Source organism: Episyrphus balteatus, chromosome 1, assembly GCF_945859705.1.
Source record: "Episyrphus balteatus chromosome 1, idEpiBalt1.1, whole genome shotgun sequence".
In the NCBI taxonomy this organism is placed as follows: Eukaryota; Metazoa; Arthropoda; class Insecta; order Diptera; family Syrphidae; genus Episyrphus; species Episyrphus balteatus.
The window spans coordinates 117388128-117412256 of NC_079134.1; the positions used below are offsets into that span (position 1 = coordinate 117388128).

The 24129-nt window shown below is 29.1% G+C and overlaps 1 protein-coding gene across 12 annotated transcripts in view; it reads right to left on the reverse strand.

The window, feature by feature from the left end:
• The window catches only part of LOC129919055 (potassium/sodium hyperpolarization-activated cyclic nucleotide-gated channel 2), a 95671-nt gene that overhangs the window by 28844 nt on the left and 42698 nt on the right, over window positions 1-24129 (reverse strand). For 3 of the 12 annotated variants that reach the window (XM_055999887.1, XM_055999879.1, XM_055999932.1), the window contains exons 2-7: window positions 21037-22560; window positions 13777-13948; window positions 10391-10629; window positions 10152-10315; window positions 7028-7164; window positions 6834-6986 (exon numbers count right to left, since the gene is read on the reverse strand). In XM_055999887.1, coding sequence (XP_055855862.1) covers window positions 6834-6986; window positions 7028-7164; window positions 10152-10315; window positions 10391-10629; window positions 13777-13948; window positions 21037-22560 — 2389 coding nt within the window. The remainder of the gene's footprint in view (window positions 1-6833; window positions 6987-7027; window positions 7165-10151; window positions 10316-10390; window positions 10630-13776; window positions 13949-21036; window positions 22561-24129) is intronic. The other 9 variants (XM_055999895.1, XM_055999940.1, XM_055999911.1 and 6 more) reach the window with 6 other exon arrangements.

Genomic DNA, 24129 nt, shown 5'->3' on the forward strand with positions numbered 1-24129 from the left:
CACACTATTGAGAAAAATCATGCGAATCAAATTTTAGATATTAGGAATGCTTTTTATATTTTTTTTTCTTTTGGTATATTGTCGAAATAAAGTGATGGAGACAAAATCTTAAAAGTACCGTTATTTTTTATATTTATTTGCACTAGCAATATAATGCTTTTTCTGTCTCTTTTGTTGTGGACACAGAAATAGTAGCACACATTGGTTTAACCGTTAAATTTTTATTCCGTGTTCAAAAGTTGTAGACGAAAATGTATTTATTTTATTGCTACTATTTAATTAACAAGTATTTTTGAAAAAAATAGGCAGAAAAAATTATTAAACTGCGAAAAAATGGAGAATTACTTTCGATCTTCATAGTCAAGGGAAAAATCTTTCTCAATTAGCTTAAACTCTAAATTTTTCGAATAAATGGTGGATAAAGCCATTTATTTAGAAAGAGCAAATAGAAATTTAAACTCTGAAATTAAATTGCGTTAACTTCTTCCCCGCAAAACTTCCATATGAGTGGATAGAGCGATCACAAAGAAACGCAAATGTGGGCCTTTTAAGTCATCTCGCACGATTCTGCCCGAAGTAAATATAGAATTCGGCGTAAAAAGTGTCAGGTAAGCAAGAAAAATCCAATGATATAAAAAGACACATGAAAGATCACCTAACATTAGCTAAAAAACATCTGAATAAAAACATGCAGTTTTGAATGAGAGTCTTTTGGAGTGATGAAATTAAGGTTAACCGCATTGGAACCGATGACAAAACATTTGTCCATCGCCCTAAATGTTAAAAGGACAAGCCAAAGTATTATCTCAAGACGATGAAACTAGGAGGATAGGATTTGATGGTCTGGGGCGCATTTTCCTGACATGGTAAGGATCCATTGGTTAGGTGGATGGCAGAATTGATAAATTCTTTTGTCTTAATATTACATTAGAATACCAAAGAATCATATTTATCGCCAGGTAATTAGATATTCACACATGATAATGGCCCAAACATGCATCAAAAATAGTACAAGATAGGTTTTAGGACGAAAAAATCGATGTTTGCACCTAGCCATCTCAAATTCACGATCTTAACCCAATAGAAAATTTATAAATTGGTGTCAAGGTTAAGCTTGGGGAAAGAAAATTCGAAAATTCAAACGATCTTTGCGCCAGAATCAAAGAAGCGTGGCCGTGGTACCGTACTCCTTAACCCTTTGCTCCCAAGTGGTTTCACCATGAAACCACCTATTAATTATTTTTTATTTTTTATTGCAATAACCAAAATTTGAAAATTATTGCATGAGCTATTGCATTATGAGTAGTACGACCAACAAAAAATTTAATATCTGTATGAAAGTTAAAATTTAGTTAAAAAAATGCAGGACTTGTGAGGGCTTTCTCAATTTTTCAAGTACCCTTAAGTTTAGAGCTATAAAATTAAATAACGGTAACACTGAAAGAGAATGATTGTAATGGTTCTTCAATCTATGGAATATGTGAACATGTTTTTCATCAAAAAATTTGCTTTTCCAATTTAAATACTAGATTAATAAGACTTTTTGGTAAAACACATTGGTTTGTACGCGCATTTTTATCTTTTAGTTTTTTTTACTAAAAAATGGACTTCAACTTTTGTACTCTCAGCTCAAAACATTTCTAATACAATGTAATTACTAGTTCAATCATTATTTTTTCGTTTTGGTGTGTTATTAGAAAATATCAAAACATTTTCTCAAGATTTTTGGAGTTTTTCGTGAAAAAAATTAAAAAAAAAAGTTACTCCGGGAACAAAGGGTTAAAGTAGATACCAGACGTGAGTTGAAAGTTTACTAAAGAGGTGCGAAGGAACTTTGAAAAACTGTGGTCTACTAACAAGTTACTAACTTAGTAGTATTGAATTTATTGGAAATTGTAAAAATTTTTGCTTAGAAATGATTATTTTTATGATTTTCGGAATGTGTGCTATTTCTTTGTCCACAAGAAAAAAGGTTATTCCCTACAAATTATAATTTTCAAAAATTGAATTGAAACGAAATAATTTATAATTTATTAATTTTATGAATCCCCATAAGCTAATGCATTCCCTGATATAAAAATTATAATATATAAGTTAAAAGGTCCCAAATAAATCCAATTTTTGTAAGAAAAATCAAAAGTGTGCTATTTCTTTGTCCATAGCTGTATGTACCGATTTTAGTAAAGTTGAAATTGCCCAAAACCGGCTCCAACGATTTTGTTTAACAAATCCAAATGTAAGTTTTAAGACAAGGTCTATCTTCTAATGAAATTTTTTTTTGAAAATCATTACTAACGGTACCTGCCATAGAACAGTTTTTTTAAATCCGATATCCTCCGAAACAGCTTATTCGATTGCAACGAAACTTTTTGTGAAGAAGCACTTTATAATTTTAATATAAGCCAAAATTTTGAAATTTTTGTTTGAAAAATAAAATTTTCGAAAACGGGACATTGTATTTATTTTTGAAATTTTGTTTGTCTGAAAATTTTTTCAACTGTACCCATTTTTTATTGCACAATAAAACAAACAAAAAAATTTTGAAATTTTTTTTCTTAAAATGCATCTTAATACATCAACCAAAACTTGTTTTGGAGGAATGCAAAGAAGATGCGACAAGAAAGAAATTATGTGGAGCCAGCGAATGGCCCGTACTAGTGGCAGTCACACCTAGTAGTACGTCTGTTACTGATTTTTTTTAGGCAAAACACAGAAAAAATGCAAAAGTCTTAAGTATAGTCCGTTTTAACTAGAGCCTTAAGTCGAATTTCAAATTGTATAGGAAATTTTTAGAATTTGGTATTCGAAGTGACCTAGTTTGCGAAATTATAAAATTTGGGGTGAAAACAGGTTTGTAATAAAGATCTTTCTTTCCGGACAAGAAAAAAGTGCCAGTAAGGAACTTAACCACAATTTCTACCTACTCCACAAGCCAGTCTTCCTAAGGAACAATTATTTAGTAGTAGGGCTTAATTAACCAACCTCTGTGTAACCGAATTGATGCAGAGAAGGTGGCGTTATTACTTTTTATTAAGTCTAATGTACCTATTTTTAATTTCTCTCATTAAATAAAAATAAAAAAAAAAAATGTAATTTATAATTGTATCATTATTTTAATTCATTTATATTAATTTTGTAGGTATATAATATCTTAAACATCCGCATCTGCATCTGCAGATGTTAACTTTCAAAAATCCGCATCCGCATCTGCATCCACGGATGTGGAAAAATCCACATCCGCAACATCCCTAATATGTACATATACATAGTACCTACATTTCCCAAATTTTATACAAAAAGTCTTAAAAATTTAAGCAACTTGAACTGTAAGAGCAAGTTCGTGAGACCCAGTCGTGCATTTTATAACTGCGTATAACCGTTTCCCTGCACCAAACCCAATTTTGTTCGTTTTTTAAGTTGTTTTTTTCACTTTCATATCATTTTATTCAAAAAAAACATGTAAATGAGTGTTATTTTTTTTTTTGCTTATTATTTAAGCCAAGTTTATTTTCTTAAAAAAAATATTTTGGGTTTGATGCAAAATTGCGGGCCAAAATTTTGTCCACATAAAAAATAATTTCGGGACAAACTAAAACTGTAATAAATTCTTGATTGGTTAAAAAATAATATTACGAAAAGAACTTAGTTTGGCAAAAATAAAGCCAAGCGAAAAGAGATAAAAAATCATCATAACTCGAAAACGGGACCTCTTAAGTTTTGCTACTTAAGATTACCTCAGGAATCCATGGTTTTCATTTGGGGCGGTGACTGTGGGACACCCTGTAAATGTATATACAGGGTGTCATTTAGCAAACAGGCAATATGCACTAGTTGCATAATTGCTTTGTTTATTTATTTATTTATGCTTTGTTTTCGTTTTATTGATACATTTTGCCTTTCATGTCCATTGATGACGCCCATCAAAAGAAAAGAAATTTGGCTATCTCTGTTCGATTTTTTGTAAAATGTTTTAATCCATTAATCGTCAAATTAAAAATTAGAGCAGCCAATTTTCGATGCATCGCAATTCAAAATTTTAAGCTGTGAGGTAAATGTTTAAGGTGCCTTTTTGGCGATAAATAACCGGTTCTTCCAACACTCTGGTTAGATGTACAGGTCTTAACGTGGAATTTTATAGAGAAGGGTGCAATTGAGAATGAAAATATCTTCATAACTTCATCTGAATAAAAAAAAAGTTTTAGGAAAAAAGACAGGTAATCGAAATACCTAATTAATTCTTTTATTCTTGGAAATTATTACACAAAAATTGAAGTTTTGACTTCGGAAATTATTTTTGCACCGCAATTTCACAATGAACTTTTAAGGGAAATATAATACGTTTGGATATTTTGACAGTGTGTCTAGGGTACATTTTGGAATTTTTATCATTGTTGCTCATTCAAGGCCCGCACACTGAAGCATATTTGTATGAAAAATACGAAAAAATTGCCAACTTTTTTTTATTCAGAATGGCGGCTCCTAAATGGCGGATAGAATAATAAAATTTTCATTTTCAAAATCTTGGATTTAAGTATACCTTTATGTAGCTGTTCATATTCAGTGAAAAAAAAATCAAGAATTTTTAAAACAAGGTTAAAAAATTACCAAATTAGTAAAACACTTTTTAAACCAATTTACTTTGCTGTTTCTTTAATTTTTTTAAACTTGCAAAGTTTTGACATCTTTTCAACACATTTTCATAAAAATATGACTATTTTGGCGTTATATTGTTGCCAAACATGTTTTAATAAAGTTAAGATAAAAAATCATGAAATAATAAAAAAATGCAATGTTTAATAAAGCTGATTTTTTACATTTCCTTAAACCAAAATATACTTTTCTATAATAGATTTTTAATATGTATTAAAAAGGTAGTTTTTTTTTTAGTAGGAAAAATGTCAAAACTTTACCAGTTTAAAAAAACGGGTTTAAAAGTGTGTCTTACTAATTTGGTACTTTTTGCACTTTGTTGTAAAAAAATTGATGCTTATTCTCTCCGCCATTTTTGAGCCGCCATTTTGGATGGGTAATTTTTCTATTGTATTCTCCATACTAATATGCTTCAGTATACCAAATTTCATGACATGGTCGTGCACCGAAGGCAACACTTAGGGCCGTAGTAAAATATAGTTGTGCCAGTGTGCCACATGGCGATAGGCATATATGATTCAATTTTATGAATTATATTTTGTATTTTGGGGAATCAAGAAGGATCATTTTCGATACAATTAGAAATTTTAATTTTTGAAAAAAAACTGAAGAATCTCTTATGGACTACCTACTGAATTTTTTTTATTAAAAAAAAAACATCAATAATTGTCAAACAAAAGTAGTTTGTAATATGTAATGCAATCGCGCTGTTTGTGTTACAAAATAAAAAAAAAACATGTTAATTACTTTTTAAGAGACCTCTACCAGAGGTAATATGTATTACTGAGTACATATCATGGCATTCGAAATTTTTGATAGAATCAAAATTTCAAGTTATCGTCAAAAAAACGGTTTACATTGTTTTTAGGCTTCAACGATTTTTTACCTACTTTGTAATTTTTCTCTTTGCAAATAATTTTTTTTTAATGTTCAAACACCAAATTGGATGTAGATTGTAGATTTTTTGGATTGAATCTCAAAGTTGAACATTTCTTCTAAAAAATCGTTAAAGTCTGAAAACATTGAAAAACGGATTTTTGACAATAACTTGAAATTTTGAGGGTCTATGAACAAATTTCATGACATAATATGGTGTACTCAGTAATAAATGCCTACAACTAGTAGGTTACATCAAAAGTAATTAACATGTTTTTTTTATTTTTTACCCTACAAACACCTTTTCTCTGTTCTATCTGCCTCTGAATTTAATCTATTTATTTAATTAAAATGTGTATTGTATAGTTGTTTTTTTTTTAAGTGCAAAATATATTTAAATATGCAACAAACAAAAAGTGTTGATTTAGATGAATTTATATTATGAAAGTAAAATTATTGACTAAGCATGTGGAATGTGGGAAAATTCGAACAAGTGTTCGAAAGCAACTTCCGTACTTATAGAATTAATTTTGTATTAATAATAAAATTTTTTTTATGAAACTAAAGTTTAGGTCAGTACATTTGTTTGTAAAAAGGAAGGTTTTAATAAAAAAGTTAAGATCAACTATTGAATAAGCGATTCAAAAGTTAAATCAATCGTTCTAGTTATCCTTATTTCTTTGTATCCTTCAATTTTGTTTAGAATAATATTTTAACCGGAAAAACTTAAAATTGGTGTCAGATAGATTTTAATTATTAAAAGTCAAATAAAACTTTTTGCGTTTAGTTAGATTTCAAGTGTTTTTGATTAGTTTTCTAAATTAGAGGTAGATATTATGTTGATATGTGTGATAAAACTTGCAAGCACTTTCTGATTGATTAAGTGTGGGCAAATAAACTGATTTAAAAAATATTAATATTAAAAAATTTGCAAATTTTATTTTATATAGCTTAATACATTTTAATTTTATATATATTTAAATTAAAGTAAAAAAACTTCAATCAGATAGTACTATGCAAACTAATGGTATTATTTATTTTTATAAATTTATACTACTTTAAGAGAAAACAGATAAAAATCGAATAATAGTTTTAAGGAATTTCTTTTAAATGCCATATCGAAATTTCATCTGCCTTCAAAATTATTTAAATATGTTATAATAATATGTATATAAAAAAATAATGTTGCAAAACTTGCAAATTAAAACATACATTTTAAGAATATGTATAGTATAGATATATATTTGAACAAAATAAAAATAATAAAAAATAGGAATAAGAATATTAATTTGAAATTGTTTACTTACATATACTTCTTCCCACTGCGACACATATCTGACTAGCCTTGACAGTCTCAACAGTCTAACTAAGGATAAAAGCTTGGCCAAGCGAAGTATTCGTAGCGCCCGGCCGGCATGCAGGATTTGGAATGAGTCAGAAAAATCCTGCAATTTCATAATCTGAATTAAAGAATCGAGATCTGTAAATATTTCCTACTTACTTGATTAAAAATTAAAAAGATATAATCAAGCGGGATTGAAGAAATCAAATCAAGAAAAAACCATGTTTTTAAATAGTGTTTAGCGATAAGCTTGGGGTCCAAAATCACCTGCTCCGCGTTGTCTTGTTGCATAATTCCTGGAAAAAAAAGAATAAAGAAAAATATTATAACATACATATGTTATTTGAAAATTACAATGATTATATGAAAGATAATATTGCCAAATATAAATTGCACATGAGTTGCCTAACTAAAACTATGGTTCTAAATAATGAATTTTTTTTAACTCCATTATAGTCCAAGAGCTAGTGGGACATTTGACTAAGGTAGCTCTTGTAAGGCTAAAAATAAGTAAAAAATGCTTGTATTTAACTCCTCTACAAGAATCCGTTACTAAATATTTTAATCAATACTTTTTGAAATAATCGATTTCAAAGTCAAATTTTGGGCAAAAAAAGTTGAAAGTTACACTTTCAAGGTCATATATATATATGATGTGCACCGCTGAGGCCTGCCAGACCAAGATTTTTTAATTAGCATGCTAAAAACTACCACTGTACGAATTTTTAGCCTTACAAGAGCTACCTTAGTCAAATGTGCCACTAGCTCTCCTACTATTACTAATAATCGAGTATTTTCAGGAAACAAAGGGCATTCTTTTGATTGCCAGGTCTAAGTAGGTGAGTATGTGGAAAAAAAAATAACCTCATTTGTTATTTTAGCGATTTTTATTTCAAATTAAGGAGTAGGTATTCAATATCCGCTCGACCAGCCTAGGGGTTGACTAGTTATTTCTTCTACTAATTTGGTCCTTTTTGTACTTTGTTTTCAAAATTTTTGATTTTTTTAAATCTATGAATCCTAAATCTAAGATCTAAAACCTTTTTGTTATGAATCTAGCCAAATTTCTAGCTACTACTGTTATTAATATAAAAATTCTATTTAAAGGCTTATTTTGGCCACCGTTTTAAATAAAATAAAGTTGGCAGCTTTTTCGTATTCTCCATACAAATATCCTTCTGTGTATCAAATTTCATGACCTTTCGTCAAGAAATGGACGTGCAAATAAATTTTTACGCCAAAAAGCACCACTGTGTGGCGCAATGTGCGAGATCGTATACTTAATAAATTGTACGATTAGGTCACATTTTTATGGTAAAAACACGTTTTAAATTGTTTTAACCTCCAAACGAAGTAAGTGATTTGTCTCGTAAGAAAAAAGAATTTTTGAAAATAAGAAAAAAATGTTGCAGGCATTTTATGGGAAGAAAAAATGTTAATTAGGGTAGCGCAAGAAATGTTTATGTTTAATTTTCGGCAAGTTTGGATTTTAATGACACCGAACATTTTTAAATCGAGTTTTTAGAAATAAATAGCGGTAAATTGCTAAAATAATTTTAGTAAGTTACTAAGTCGAAAAGCAGCATGATTTTAAGCCTACACGGAGAAAACATAACGCCAGGGATAACTTTACTTCTAGTATATTTAATCAGAATAAAGTTGAATATACCAGAAATAAAGTTAAATATACCAGAAGCATAGTCATCCCTGCCTTATTTTTTCTCTGTGTAGTAAGTTACTGAAATTAGCTTAGCATTTTACTAAATTGTTTAAAATTTAAAATGAGTTTAAATTGAAATTTTTCATTAAAATGTTATCTTCTATACAATGGCTTGGAAAATAAGAAAAAATCAACGTGGAATTTATTTGAACCAAATTATCGAAAAAAAAAAAATTGCCATTAGTGGTCTCAGAAGAATGCTATATTTAACATTTACTCTTGGAATTTAACCAGCTAAAATTATTTTTTTTTTTTTCAAAAACGATACCTAAAAAAAAACTTTTTTGATCTTCCTAATAGAAAATATTTTTCTAAATCGATAATTTGTTTTAAATGTGAACCATGCGTTTTTTTAATTCCATTATAAAAAGGAGAACAAAGTATTTTTCATTGCACCACCCCAAAGTAGCCCGGTTTACATAAATTGTCGGCAACTGAAAAAGGAGAAATTTTTTTTTCTCAACCGTTTTTAAACAAAACGCATTCCGTGGTCATTTTTTATTTTCGTCTGACGTTTATGAACATTTAGTGACTACTGAAAATTGTATAGGCAGGCCTGCAAAATTGGTGTGTTCATTAATGCAACAAAGCAGAAAGACGATTGTACTAACGCAGATTTTTTACGTTTATGAAAACACTCAAACTTAAAAAAACAAGTCAGGTATTGTTGGTTAAAAATTTACTTTATTCTTCTGGCAACATATTACTTTGACACTCCGTTGTCGCTTTGAAAAAGGAAATGCAAATTTAATATTCCATTTATTGGTTTAACTTTTTAAAAGAGAAGATAACACTCAACAAATTCCAAATTGTTAAATTTTTTGTAACATCGGTGATAAATTGTGTGCTAACATTGAAAGTTAGAATTTTCGCGGTCACTGTAGCGTATGCGTAATATTTTTTTTTCTTGGTTAAACATCATTTTTCGTTGGCTGAATTAATCATGAAAATGAAAATAGTCATTAAACAAGAACATTTTCCGCCAAAAAAAGCTTTCGTTAACTATTATCTTAGTTACATTTCGAAAATTTGCTAGCCACAAATCTTAGAAATTACTCCACATCCCGTCAAACCATAAGATACATCTTTTCCTTCCTATTACAATTTTTATCATTGATAGATGGCGCTAAAAGTTGCACAAGGTTGATCAGGGGATAAGAATTTGTTACGTAATGTAGTAAAGGCGTATTGTAATGCTCATACATTAAGGAGGGAGAGGGTCTTAACGGTAATAATAAAACTCAATTAATATAAAAATTATGACAGCGCCTTTGAATTTATCTTAAGTGATTTGGAAAAGTTTTCGATAAAATTAAATTGATCGCAAGAGAAGAGTTTCAGTCAGTTTTTGTAATTTGGAAGGCGATTTCATTTCACTAGTTTTTTGAAACCTAGCTGTAAGAAAGATTGAATTCTACGCTTTGTAGATCAGTGATCCTGATCAGTATCAAACACCTCTTTTTCATATTTCCTTTTCCTTTATCATCCTAATATGTTATACTTTTTTGTACAGTGTTGTGATATAAATGTAAAATGAATTTTCAAATGTATAATATTACTTACCAGTTCTAAAATTGACTACGATGTCTATTAAAAAAATAGTATCACTTAGGCAGTTAAAGGCAATCCATCGTGTGCTCAAATCATCATTAAAGAATGATATAGCAACTGGCAGGATAATAAGATTCGCTACTAGCAGTAGAAGCATACAAAGGTCCCAGTAAAATCTAAAATAAACAGAATATTTTTTATCAATTATTATTTTTGTTTTTCTATCAATATTCGTATTAAAAAGAACTTACCTAAATGAACTGCAGGGATGAATAACCCAATGTCCCGAGGTCTTTTGTCTTATTCTTTCTTTTACCAATGCTTTTCGGCTGCCAAAAAGTTTCATGGCAAGCCGATTGTCGGTTGGCTGGAACCATGATTGCAATTGACTTTTTAAGAAATTCGCTGAAACTTTTTCCGAAACTACTGGAATGGAAGGCATTGGCTCCTCTTTAGGGGTCCCATAAAGAGAAACGTCGTCAAAGTGCACCTAGTTTAAAAAAAAAAAAACATTTATTAAACTAATATGAAAAGACTTGTTTAGTTTTAATTTAAAATGAATATATGAACCTATACTTAAAAGTTTTAAATATAAAAATATCACTTAAGACAAATACAACAAGTAATAAATTTATCATAAATAGTTGACCGTTTGCAGTTAAATTAAGTTCAATTCAAATTAATTTTTGCGTTTTGAGTTTACCTAAGAAAAGCTTTCCCTACTCTCTTTACAATTTGTTATATCTTTTTCAGGATATAATAAAATGTTGTTGTGTTGTTGAGTTGTGTTTTTGTGTATTATTATTAAATAAGCCCTTTTAGTTATTATAACTATTTTCTGTTTCTTGTGTGTGTGTCTGTCCTTCTCTTGTGGTAGGTATATATAATTCTGATATATGTAAAAAGTTTGAAGCCTCTAGATCCAAAGGAATTTGGTTTAAAATCGATTTCAAGTCAATTTGAAACCACTTGAAAATCAGTTTAAAATAAATTAAATCTTAAAGAAACTGGTAAAGAAGAAATCAAGTTAGTGAAACGTGTTAAAAAATCACCAATAAGTGTGCAAATTCAATTACCTACATTAATTTAAAGATTTTTTAAAATTAATGTTTTAGTTCATATTTATAATATATAAAATGTAATGATTATAGATTCATAGAGAAAATTTAAAGGAACAATGCTCAAAAAATAGACAATTTTCAAGAAATAATAATTGGCAAAATTGGTGCAATAATGCACCACACGTACCGGACCTAGTAAAGGACGATCCTATCCAAAATTAACTTAAAAAGGCAGTGATTTGCGAATGGGGAGGAATTCCTCAAGATGCAAAAAAAAAAACTCCTTAGGTACTGTAACAAAAACTACTGTTTCAATAAATTGTTTTTGTTTTAAGCCCGCATGATACTTTTTTTTCTTATTTTTAATAATTAAAAACATAAAATCACTTGAAGAGTGAGCGCGTAAAAAAAATAAACAAAAAGCTAAATAAGCCACAAAAAAAGTACTAAAAATGTTCTAAAAATGAAAATAAGTTTGCTTTTTTCAGTAATTTTTCAGTTTTTTTCCGTAAGTTTGTTTATTTGTCATTTGATTACACTGGTCAACAAAATTGAACTTTTTTTTTGCCACAAGAACCAAAATATACTTTTCTAGAGGTTTTGATCTCGAATCTGAAGTCATAAAAAAAATTTCATTGGCCCCCGTTTTTTAAATATAACCGTTAAAAATGTTAAAAAACGTCATTTTGGCTGTTTTTGAGGTGCTGTTTTTATATGGTGTAATTCATTCTAAACAAATTTGTAACGGTGATGAAAAGAACAGAAATTTTTCTTTCAAAGACTGTTAAAATTTTGCACATATCTCTTTTATTGCTCGATATATCTTAAGTTTCAGTTAATAAGCCAAAGAGAAACTAAACTTAATCTGAAGTCACACTGGGCACAGAATTTTTGTCACAAGAACCAAAATATACTTTTCTAAAGGTTTTTGGGTAGCTGAACTCGAATCCGCAATTAGAAAAATTCTTTTAGTCTTCGTTCTTGAAATATAACTGCTATAACAAAAATCTTTTTTTTTTTCATTTTATAACGGTATTATTTCAAGAACGAAGGCTAATAGAATTTTAAGTTGAGAAAAATCTCAATTTGAGCAACGACTATGAATTCCGCTCCAAATGTTATAAATATAAATAGTTTATATTAATATATAAATAATAATAAATTTGCCGATAGCACCAAGTTAAATGCATCCCAACTAGGGTAGAGTTGCCTAATTCCAACTGTCTCCAGTAGCCGGCCACCTTTTAGAAAAATCGTTATAACTAGTGATTTTGTAGGATTTATTCCAAATTTTTGCTCTTATGCTGTTCTTTTAAATGTCCCTCCTAAAATAACAATATTCTTATTATTCTTGTTATTCAGTTTTCTTAGAAAAAAAAACTTTTTGTGAAGTGATAGAATCGGGTATGGTTTTTTTGTAATTTAACTGCCGAAACCCACTATCGTAATTAGTGTTTTGTGGAAACAATTTTCGAGCTAATGCTTTAAAATGTTGTTTTTCTTATTAAATATATATTATTCTTCAAATAAAATTGGTTTTAAACAGGAAAAAGATGCGAACTTTGGTAATTTTAAGGGGGGCCGGAGATATAACACAAAAAAAAGCTTTGAAATTCAAGACTTTCCTGTATTCGGCCCCCTTTTATTGATAAAAGTTTAAAAAATGGGGAAAAATAGATACCTTTTTTAATCATTTAATGTTATAACTTATTAACAATGAAAATTGTTTCTAAATTCTTAAAACACAATTATTTAAATAAAAAACATTCAATTTATTTAAGCTTGACCTAATAAAGTCAGTGGCCGGAAATAGGACACTAGATGGCCGAAAATATGAAACAAAGGCCGAATTTAGGAGAATCGGACTTTTTTAGACAAAAACTTAAATAAAATATTTTTGGGAAATATTATTAACTTTTTTTTTTAACCATACCGAAAAATTAATAACTAAAGTACCTTTTATTTCAAGAATTATTCAAAAATGTTGATATTTTACGTTTCTGTGCTTTATTTTTTAAGACAAAATCCTTAAGGGGCCGGCTACTAGCAACTCTACCCTACATCGACAGAAATTTATTGTCTTAACATAAAGCAAGAGTGTGATTTCTTACTTTTGGTCTTAGGTTAACTTTGAAAAACAAAATGTACCTACAGATTTTCGAACAAGACAATTTTAGTCATACGGAATTGTAAACACAGAAAATTCTGAAATACAGTATAATTTACAAACTTTTGACTCTTTTTGTATTGAAAAATGTACTTGTAATTTTCGTATTCACTCTTATTTCTTTGAAATTCAATCGAAGTAAAGTGTTTGGAGTTTGGACCAAAAAGTCACTTTTTTCCATATACTACAATAAAATTCAAAGTATTGTTTTTAAATACCGACAGGTTGAAGAAAATCATTAAATTCGAATCTGTTTGAACCGGTTTCAAGATTCTTTATTTTTTAATGCTCCCTAAAGTAATTAAATTGTCAGTGTGTTTATTGATTAATTAGCTATAGTTTTTAATGTTTGTGTAGTATTGTTTTTATGTTTTGCAATATAAATCTGTTTCTAAAATAAAAAATAAACCTTTGTTCTTGCCATTTCGCTTCCTTGGTCGCATATTAGAAGAGCTTCATCATCGAAAGCGGTCACTAAAGAATCAGTGCAAGTATTTTCAAACGAAATTCTTAAATCGTTTTCGTTTAGAGTTGAGCAATAAGAACATCGAACTGATTCTTCACTGTCACCACATAGCAATCTGCAAAGAAAAAAATAATAAATAAATTTTAATTAAAACAAGATTATATTTCAAATTAAATGTAATATTAATTAAAAAAAAAAACACAAAACGCATACATAAATAATTAAACTTGCAAACACAAAACACAATAAAGGATATTTTTTTTTATTTTTGAAAAAAAAAAAAACTCAAAGACCTCATAATGAAATGTTTACATTTCTTATTCAGATTCTCAATTCGCTTCTTTTCTCCTCTTCTTCAAAATTTTTTATATGAAAGAAAATTATGTAGTTAATTAAATGTCATTTGTTCCGGCAGTCCCACCCTAAGCAAAAAGGCTATTAGGCAAACACAAAAGAAAACTATAAACCATGTGTTCAAACAAACACGTTAAATATGTGTTTGTGTTGTGTATGGAATATATTTAATATTTTATTGAACAAATAATTTTCGTTCATATGTCGGTCATAGTAGTTGGAGAAGTATGCTGGTAATGCGTGTATGGCATTCTCTATTAATGTATACAAAAATAAGTTTTTTGTTATTTTATTTTGATCGTTTTCAAAGTAAGGTCGTTTATATTCCAACGGGTTATTTCAATAAACCTGTTTTTATCAGACCCGCCAGAAAACCTGCGGGTTTTTTTTTTTATATGGTGATTTACATTTAAAGTAGACGTCATTTAAATAAATCCGCAATGATAAATTTTTAATAAAATCATTCTTTGCGGTGGATTTTATTTTCAAAATACATTCATATTCACATAATCCTTTTTTAATAAGAAAAACGTTTTCTCTATAAACTGATGTAAAAGATTCTTTTGAAGCCATAAGTAAATTTTACTTAGAACTAAACATATAAAATTTGATTAAATAGCCATTTATTCCAGTTTGATAAGGAAAATAAATATTCATACCTCGGCTGACGATGATCGTCATCAGAGAGAAAAGTTTGGTACTTTTTCAAGTATTTTTTTGTGATTAAATGACAACAAATAATATTGGTTGGTTTGCTTGTTGTTGATTTGTAACAAATATACAATCTATATTACGTAGGATTATTTTGCTGAACATTCATACCATTTTATAGAAGAACGAAATGAAAGAAATAGGATTTTTTAAGCAGCTACCTAAGGATAGAGACAAGCTTTTCAAGTCAGCTCTTTGTTGGAGCTGCCTCTGTTGGTTGATGCCCAAATCCACAATGCATTGCAGTCCCACCTTAAGGCGTTAGTCACCATAACAATTTAGGTTCTAATGAAATCACAGTCTTAGACCAAATTTGATATGGAGTAGAACGAGAATTTTTTGTATTTGTATTAACATGCAGTTGTATTTTGCATACCTCGCTATCAATGGTTTTGACTGGAAACTGGAATAATTTTCTTATTCAGGCCTATAGCCTAAATGTGTCAACAAACAAATTTCATAATTCATTTGATTGAAATATTTAGTGAGATTTTTTCTAGAATAATCGGGCTTAAAATAATATGATGGTCCGATGACTTCACCAAACAAATGAAAGCACCACTTTTTTTCGAGATCTCATATGAACTATTAATCTACAATATTGCTGAACACAATTTTTAGATAAATTGTTAGCTGTTGATTTTGCTTCAATTCTTGTACGAGCTGGATCTTGAAAAGCTTTCAAATGAAAAGTGGTTCCGGGGTCATGTCGGCTAGGGATGACAGAATTTAGGGACGCCGAAAGTGGTCCGAATTTTTATGATTCTTTATTATGTAGAACGAATGTAGGGGAGTCTACCCAACAGTGAGACAGTTCCAACACTGAGGCAGTCCGAATAACTCCGAACATACATGACGCAAAATGTTGCACCTTTTCCCGTAAACAATGTAACAGAATTAATCCAATTCTACAGGCACAGGGGGAGTTCTGTTTTTATTATGAGAAGAAAAAAGAAGGCAAAAAGTATTTTTTATCGCAAGAGAAAAAGTTTAATAAGATTCGTTGGAAGAGAGTAAAAAAGTTAACTATTTATTTTGCATAGAGTTTTGACGTTTTGAGTGTGTAGATTCTGAATAACCTAATATATTTACATTAAAATAATAAAATGAACGACTCGACTTATTTTTTAAAGTAGGGGTATTCATGAAGCGGTGTAAACTCTGTGTTTTTTTTTTTAATATGTCACTATATTAATGTTCTAAATTTAAGTCTAAAATATGGATGTCTTACTTTTAGGTCAAACCTGTCCCAGTTCCTAGTTTAACCTCTACACTTTTTTGAAGATGAAAGCGATGTTTTGCTTCTGCAAAGGCATCCCTTTTTTGACCCTACTGTTTTTTGTTTTAGCATGAAGGTGCCCCCAATCTTCGTTCAATTTTGACTTTCGCAAAGGTGTCCCTGTTTTACGTCATTCTCTTTTTGAAGGACGAAGGTGTCCCAAATTTTAACGATACTCTATGTTGTCTGTATAAAAAAGAAGGCATTCCAACCGTTGGCGTTGTTCAATTTGGATTGACTTTCACAAAAGTATAGAACAAAGAAATACTATTTTATTACATTTTATCACTTTTAACTAATAATAAAAAGTAGCCTGTCAACAAACTTTTCGTACTTGATTTAAAAAACTTCAAAAAAGAAACCATTTTAAAATCTCATGCACAGAAAACAATAATAAACTTTTGGTTCAAATTAAATGCACAGTTGGTTGAGTTTTGATGCTAAAATTATTACTTCACTTCAAATTCTGCCTCAGTAGTTATAAGCTCTCTGATCAAATGAAATTTCTTACTACAAATGGCGATCTATAACACCTCACAGATGCCAGGGACTTGTCGAGTCCATGAAAGGTCGTTGCGAAGCTGTAATTTAAAAAAAATCGTCATCGAGAGCAAATAAAATAAAATACCGTTAAATTGAACTTTTTTTGTGTTTCAGGTGTTGTTGCCGCATCTGGCAATTCCCCACGTTAAATTCGAACTTTAAAAGAAAGAGTCAAACATATATTATACTTCTCATGCTATCGCTATGTATAAAGTAAATTCATTGCTCATTGATTAAACCTAACCATAAAATATTTCTTTTCAAAATTTGCGCTCTAAGCAAAAGGACTTAAACGTAACTTAAATATAAAAAAATTTTAATTTCATTGATTATAATTAAGATATTTTTCAGAAATTTAAAGCCTCCCTCATTTGTGAATTCTTTTAATAAAGAAAAGTCAAGCTAAAAATTTGGAATTTTATTGCTTAGCCGCAACAGGTGTGTTTAGTTTTTAGATTATTGACCCTTTCCTAGCTAGTTTGCTACTGTTACGTTTCCCTGTGTCCAAGAACCCAGCAGAATCTTATTTGGTTTAGTTCTGTTTAAAATCGCCTTGTATTTTATAGTCTCAGTGGCTAAAGCTTTGATAGATACAATTTACCATGTTTTTTTTGGCAGCAGAAGACTACGTGTTGTCTGATATAGTTTTTTAGTTCGTCGAAGACCCACCAAAAACCTTTAAAATGTCAAATATTGATTCGGAAAATTAAAAATTCAGACAATATCGTTTTCATCACAGCCCCTGAACACAATTTATCTGAAAATCTGTTGAAAGTTGTTAGGGCAGTAAAAAAAATCCTAATTCAAGAGTGATGAGCTTTGGAATTGTATTAAGCTGAAAACTGATGAGTCCAAGTGAGCTTCAACGTAACGAAACGCCAAATTTTTGTATGGACTAAAGTGCGTAAACAGCTACATATATTAAATCAATTAATAAATTTAACAAGTCCAATTAAATATACACAGAAAAAAAATTGATAATAACAGATATCAAATTAACATTTTTGAGTGACAAAAGTCGTCCAACAATTAAAATATCAATTTTGATATGATTATCATATCATTATGACATTTTTTAAATTTTAGGTTGATAATGAAAATTTCATTTTGACAAATTAAATATCAATGTTGACTAGATTTTACGTTTCAGTTTATTATAGTGATATTTCTTTCTTTTTCTTTTTTATTAATTCAAGTATTTTCTTTCTTTTTTCTTTAAAATGAAACAAAACATTACCGAAAGTGAATATTCTTAATATACTAATGTGATATACATAATTGTGTTATTATTTTCTCCCAAACTATGTGAAGTAAAATTTTCTTGCCGATCAAATTTTCTCAGTAATTCATACATTTTACTTCGAAAAAAAAAAACACAAAGCGCCTTTGAATTAGTACAACTTAAGAGTTTTTGATTTATTATTTTTTAATCATTTGGAATGAGAATAATAAAATATCAAAACAAAATTTCAAAAATGTGATATTTAAATACATACATTCTCATAATAAAAATATTGTTTTGATATTTTAATTATCATAAAACACATTTTTCCAGCAATTTTTGCTGATATTTAGAAAATGTTTATTTGATATTTAAAAAATGTTAAGTTGATAATAATGTTTTTTTTTTTTTGGTGTAGTGCTTATTCTTCTACTTTACTGATTTATTCCAGTAGTACCTACATAATATAGAATTTGTATTATAAAACCTGTCTTCTTCTTTTTTAACTAGTCCAGCCAAGGGCAAAAACCTTGCCAGTATTAATGATTAAAATCTTAATCTTGCTGGATAAATGTAGTCCACATAGGTTTTTGTCAAACAAATCTATGTAAGTTGTGCTGAAACAAAATTTGCGTATTGATAAGGTGTCTCACGATAAGGCAACTGATGTAAAAAGGTTTATGGTATAATATATTTCTTAATGCAAAAAAATTTAATTTTGTAATGTTTTTTTTTTTTTGTAATTGTACTAGAAAGCCAATACATACCATACTTGTGTTATGGGCTGTAACTTAATTTTAAGACCCAATTTCGGAACATAAATATACTTTTGACAAATAATACAAGAAATTCTGTCAAGTGCTCGTAGCATTTTTCTAAACTCAATGACACTAGAACATGCAGAGAGATCGAAAGAGCCATGAACTTAAGTTTTAAGCAAATTCGTTTGAGCCATTTGAGCATTTTATTTTAATTCAAATAAGGAGTCACAAATTGGAATTTGCTTCCCAAAATCCCAATATCTTTGAGAAAAAAATAATTTGTAAAAAAAATATGTTTATCTTAGACCATAAAATGTGGCTTTTGGCATAAATAGTTTTTCAAAAAAAAGATTATCTGTGATGTAATTCGAAGCAGGGTTGTAAAAACTCATTTTTTTTAAATGCATTTGCTTTCCATAAGATTAAAAAAAATATTTGTTGCAAATAATTAAAATTTCATTAAAAAAAAAAATATTTACTGCAACAAAAAAATATTTATTGAAACCAAAAAAATATTTGCATTAAAAAAAATTTATTGCAACTGAAAAATATTTGCATTAAAAAAAAAGTTTTTTGCTACTAAAAAATTTTATTGCAACTGAAAAATAAATCATTTGAAAAAAATTTGTATTGCAAATAAAAATATTTTCCTTTAACAAAAAAAATTGTTATTGCAAATAAAAGTATGTACGTACGTATTTGCCGGTCAAATACATAACCCTCCTTATATTTAATTAAACACTTAAAAGTAGCTATTTTGCTCAGTTTTTTATCAATGAACCTATCTCATATGTTCATATAATATTTTGAAACCATTTTCGACCTCTTTGATGGTCGAAGTTGTGCTCTTAACACTTTAGAATAAACTAATTATATCAAAATTGCAAATGCTTATTGAAACTAGTCAAGAAGTTTTCCTGTGACGAGCCTCCACATATACGAACAAAAGACGTGTTAAAATTAAGACAAGCCTTAATTAAGCACATTGCAGCAATTAAGTATAGTAAGTTATTAACTTTGAAAAAAAAATTCAATTTATTTCAATTAATCAGGTTTCTGATCCAGTTAAAATTTAAAGAGTATTTGACAAATCGGATTTTTTTTTTGCAGAAAAAAAAACAACATAGTTTTTTTTTAAAATAAATATGCAATGTACATATTTCATTATTCATTATTTGTGCAAACAGCACAAATAATAAGCTCCTGTTTAAAAATCTATGGAGTTTGGTATTAACAGCATACATAAGTCCATTTTTTTTGAAAATTAGTTAAGTATGCAGAACTATTAAAAAAAAATCTTTTTCGTTTGGTCTTAACAGCATAACTCTAAGCAAACTAGTTTCAAAGATATTCAATGGCCCTTACCACACTTAACTACTTTTTCTAAAATAATTATTAAGTTTGATCATAATGGCATAACTCCAACTTGTGCTGTTTTGACCAAGCAAAAATTCTTAAACTTTTAAATAAGTGTTTGGTCAAAACAGCACAACTAAGTTCCTTTGCTTTTTTGATCAATGACGGAAATGACGGGAAATATTTTAATCGATTGATTCGTTTAAAAAAAAAAACAAAAGTAAATAGCGGAAAGTCCGAAAAATTTAAATTCTTAAAAAAAACTAATTCCAATATTGGCACTAAGGACACAACTTGAGATAATCTTATTCTTGTTTAGTCAAAACAATATATCTCACTAAAAACATAATAAATACGCTTCAAAATCAAATTTTGTTATCTTAGGCGTGTTTTTTCTACAACTCAGTAGCTACTTATTTTTTATTTTATTTTAAAAACAATTAAAACAAATACTTATTTGTGTAATTTTTATTATAGTTTTGCGAATAAAATGAAAAATGAGTAACTACTGAGTATTAGAAAAATTCGCCTCTTATTTGTGTAAATATTATTATTAAAAAAAAAATTGCGCCTCAATATATTTGTATTAAATACAACTGGATTTCTAACTTTAAAATGCATTTATCTCAAAACGACGATTTTGGACTTATGTCGTTAATACCAAACTCCATTATCTTCTTACTACAAAACAAGATGAACTCATATTGAGAACAAAAATAATTTTTTTGTTCTCAATACCTAAATTATTTAATTAAAAACAGCATATTTTCAATTAAAGATTGAATGAAATGTTCCTATTTCAAAGACGCTTACTGTAAACGCGAGAGATTTGATAACCAGAAACAAAATCTATCACACTGACACTCTAGTGGAATCTTTTCAAATCGCGCAAAATAAAAGAAACAAATATAATAAATTCAAAAGTAAAACAAAATAAATAAATGCAAAAAAAAGTGATGATTGATTTACATAAATACCTGTCATTAAGTTTGTAATTCTTGTGCTTTTTATTTGTTTTTCTATTGAAACTATTTGTGCAGGATACTGATGACTGCTTCGATGAGGAACAATTTTGCAAAGACGCCTTAATAGAACCCGTCGCAGTCGCTGTTGTTCGGGAGTAATCTGTTGGCGCACTTAGCTGTCGATTGAATTCCGCCTTTCGTCTTGTTATATCTGTTAAGCAGAGTTTATTAAGGTGTCCATTACTAGAGAGTGAATTTTTCGGTGATAAATTCAGATTTGTTGTGTTGTTTGTTGTTCTGCAGGTAAGATTGTGTTGTTCGCATGCAAGGTTGCAGCTTTTGTTAATTTTTGTGCGTTTGTTCCGGCAGAGGGTGTCTTTAGAGTCTGTCCTTACACGAGGTCGATATGTTGGATATGTTTTAACAGATCCATTAGCTATTAACGGTCTAATTGCCGATAAAGATAGCGAGCCTGTAGATAAACCTGATGGCTGCTGTTGTTGTTGTTGTTGCTGCTGTTGTTGTTGCTGTGTTGTACCGTGATGTGAACTTTTCTTCTCGTCTAGATATTGATTTAAATATTTATCACTGGGATGCAACGAATTATCAGACACTGCATTCGATTTGACTTTAATTTGATTTTTCTTTTTCACGTTGCCAGCAGCCTTGAGCGAGAAGTTACGTAACTTTTTCGAATGCTCCTTTATTTTATTGTTTTTCAAAAACGATGGACTATTTGCAATGCACTTAAATATGTATGTTTTATTACTTACCAACGGATGGTTGTTTTTACTACTTGAACAGTAGTTGCTACTACTATTTGTGTTGTATTCACTTTTTAGCGCCGAGTTTTCTTTTCCGTATATATTGCAATCACTGTAATGACTTTTTAGCATCAAATGATGGCTATCATCTATATGGCTATAACGCGTTATTGGATCAGAATTACTGAAATTATGAGCAACTATTTTCTTAAAACCACTATATGAATATACATTACTATCAGCACAATGGAAATCGGGGAAATTATTTCTTTGATCGTCCCCAACGACAACAGCACTGTTACTGCCAGTGCCACAACTATTATGACTACTATTACTATTTACAATACTTGTACAATCCAAGCGGTGTTTGTTACTTGATTGGCCATTGTAATAACTATCATATGAATATTGTTTTCCGGTAGCATTGTGATCGAGTGCTCCAACGGATGGAGGATCATCATGATATACACTACTACTGGTCAGATATGAACCGGGAGTATTGCTGGTGTTGGCGATATGATGATGATGATCGTATAATAGGGATTCACTGTCGTCGCCGTCGTCAACGTTCCTCAAACTTATTCGGTTGATATTTCGCGCCGCACATTTAAGAGAATCACAGCTACACGATATCGATTTTTGTAAGTTTAGGGTTTTGCTTATATTACTTATGTTGTGACTGTTACTGTTGTGTGCGCTAGTGAGGTTAATCAGAGACTGCCGTAGCAAGTGATGACTCAAATTTTGTTGCTGATCGTTCGAATTTTCTCCGCTGGAAATATACAGAATAAAAACGAGAATTGCGCATGAAACTGATTTGTGGGCTCTCTGTGTATATGTTTTTATATTGCATATGTGTTTATGTATAGATGTTTATATTAAGTCGCATCGACTGTGGATCAAGTAAGCAGTATTGCTTTGAGCGTATGTTCGAATGTGTGTAAACAAAAAAAAAAAAAAAAAAAATGTGTAACAAAGTTTAGAAGACTCTATATAAAATATATTATAAATTGTTCAATTAAAAATACAATAGTTTTTTTAAATTCCAGGCCGTGCAATGAATATTATTTTCATGCAAAAAATTAAAAAAAAAAAAAAAATTAAATCTTTTTGTTATGCAAGCAAATTTACAGTTTACAGCTTTATAGGTTTAGTGCAGCATTGATTTGTAAATTACTATATTTATGCACATAGATACATTTGAAAACAAAACTACATTTTTTTTGGTCTTATACCTGATTTGTTCTTACTGTAAACATGGAAAAGAGGAAATCCTTCCACAAAACGGAAGTGAATAAAATTTATTGGAAATGTTATTTTAAACAACTATTTGTAGTTAGGTACCTACCTAGAGGTTATTTTTAAACCTGTACCGAATTAGGGTTTGGTATTTTCTTACGAATAGTTATTTATCTCTAATATTGACTTCTCTTTGTAATGCAAAAAATAAGGATAAGGATGTGGATTTTAGTACCTGTACGCTGTACATTCTTTAAAAATATTTTTTGATAATGAACACAAAAGGTTCGAGGTCAAAACAAGGTTTGTAGTCATAGATACATGCATACAGATACAATATACATTGAGATACTTTTCTACTTGAAGTGTAGTTTTGCATTACTGCAAAAAAAAAAAACTTTGAACTTGAGAGAATAATCAAAAATGACATAAGGTTCAGTAATAGAGAACTGCGAAAAATGTAGATCCCACTATTTTGTCTATGTGTCTGTCAACTTGAGTGTCTGTAGGTATAAAAAGGCACATGCTGAAAGTATAGGTCGGTTAACTTGAAATTTGTAATTTTTTTTTTTTTGAACCCTCCTGAGAGGTTTTGTAATTTTGTTAGATACCAAAACAACAATAACTGTTATTATGTTTATTGTAGAAGATCGAAGGCCTGGTATACAGTCACTCACAAAATTATTGGGCCAAAAAATGAGAAAAGAAAGTATAAAATGTTTTGGAAATGTATAGGTATTTGTCTATTCTTTAATACATTAGTTATAACAGCAAATCCCAAAAATAAAAACGCAATCTATAACATCACAAAATAATATGGTCAAAACCATAGGATCAACTTATTTTGTTGAATAATTCTTTTATACATACTATACAGCTTTTAGCCTATTTTTTTAGATTCCACCAAGCTATGCGCGGCAAAGTAATTATCTTATCCGATTCTCCTTATGGTACAATACTAAATGTATTATTTTTAAAAATAACGATTAACTTGTGAATAAATGTCAGCAACAATATAACCACAAAACTTATGTAATTCAACGAAACAAAAAGTTTTATCGGTAATATCTATTAGCTAAAATTGTTCCTTTTTTTTAATTTT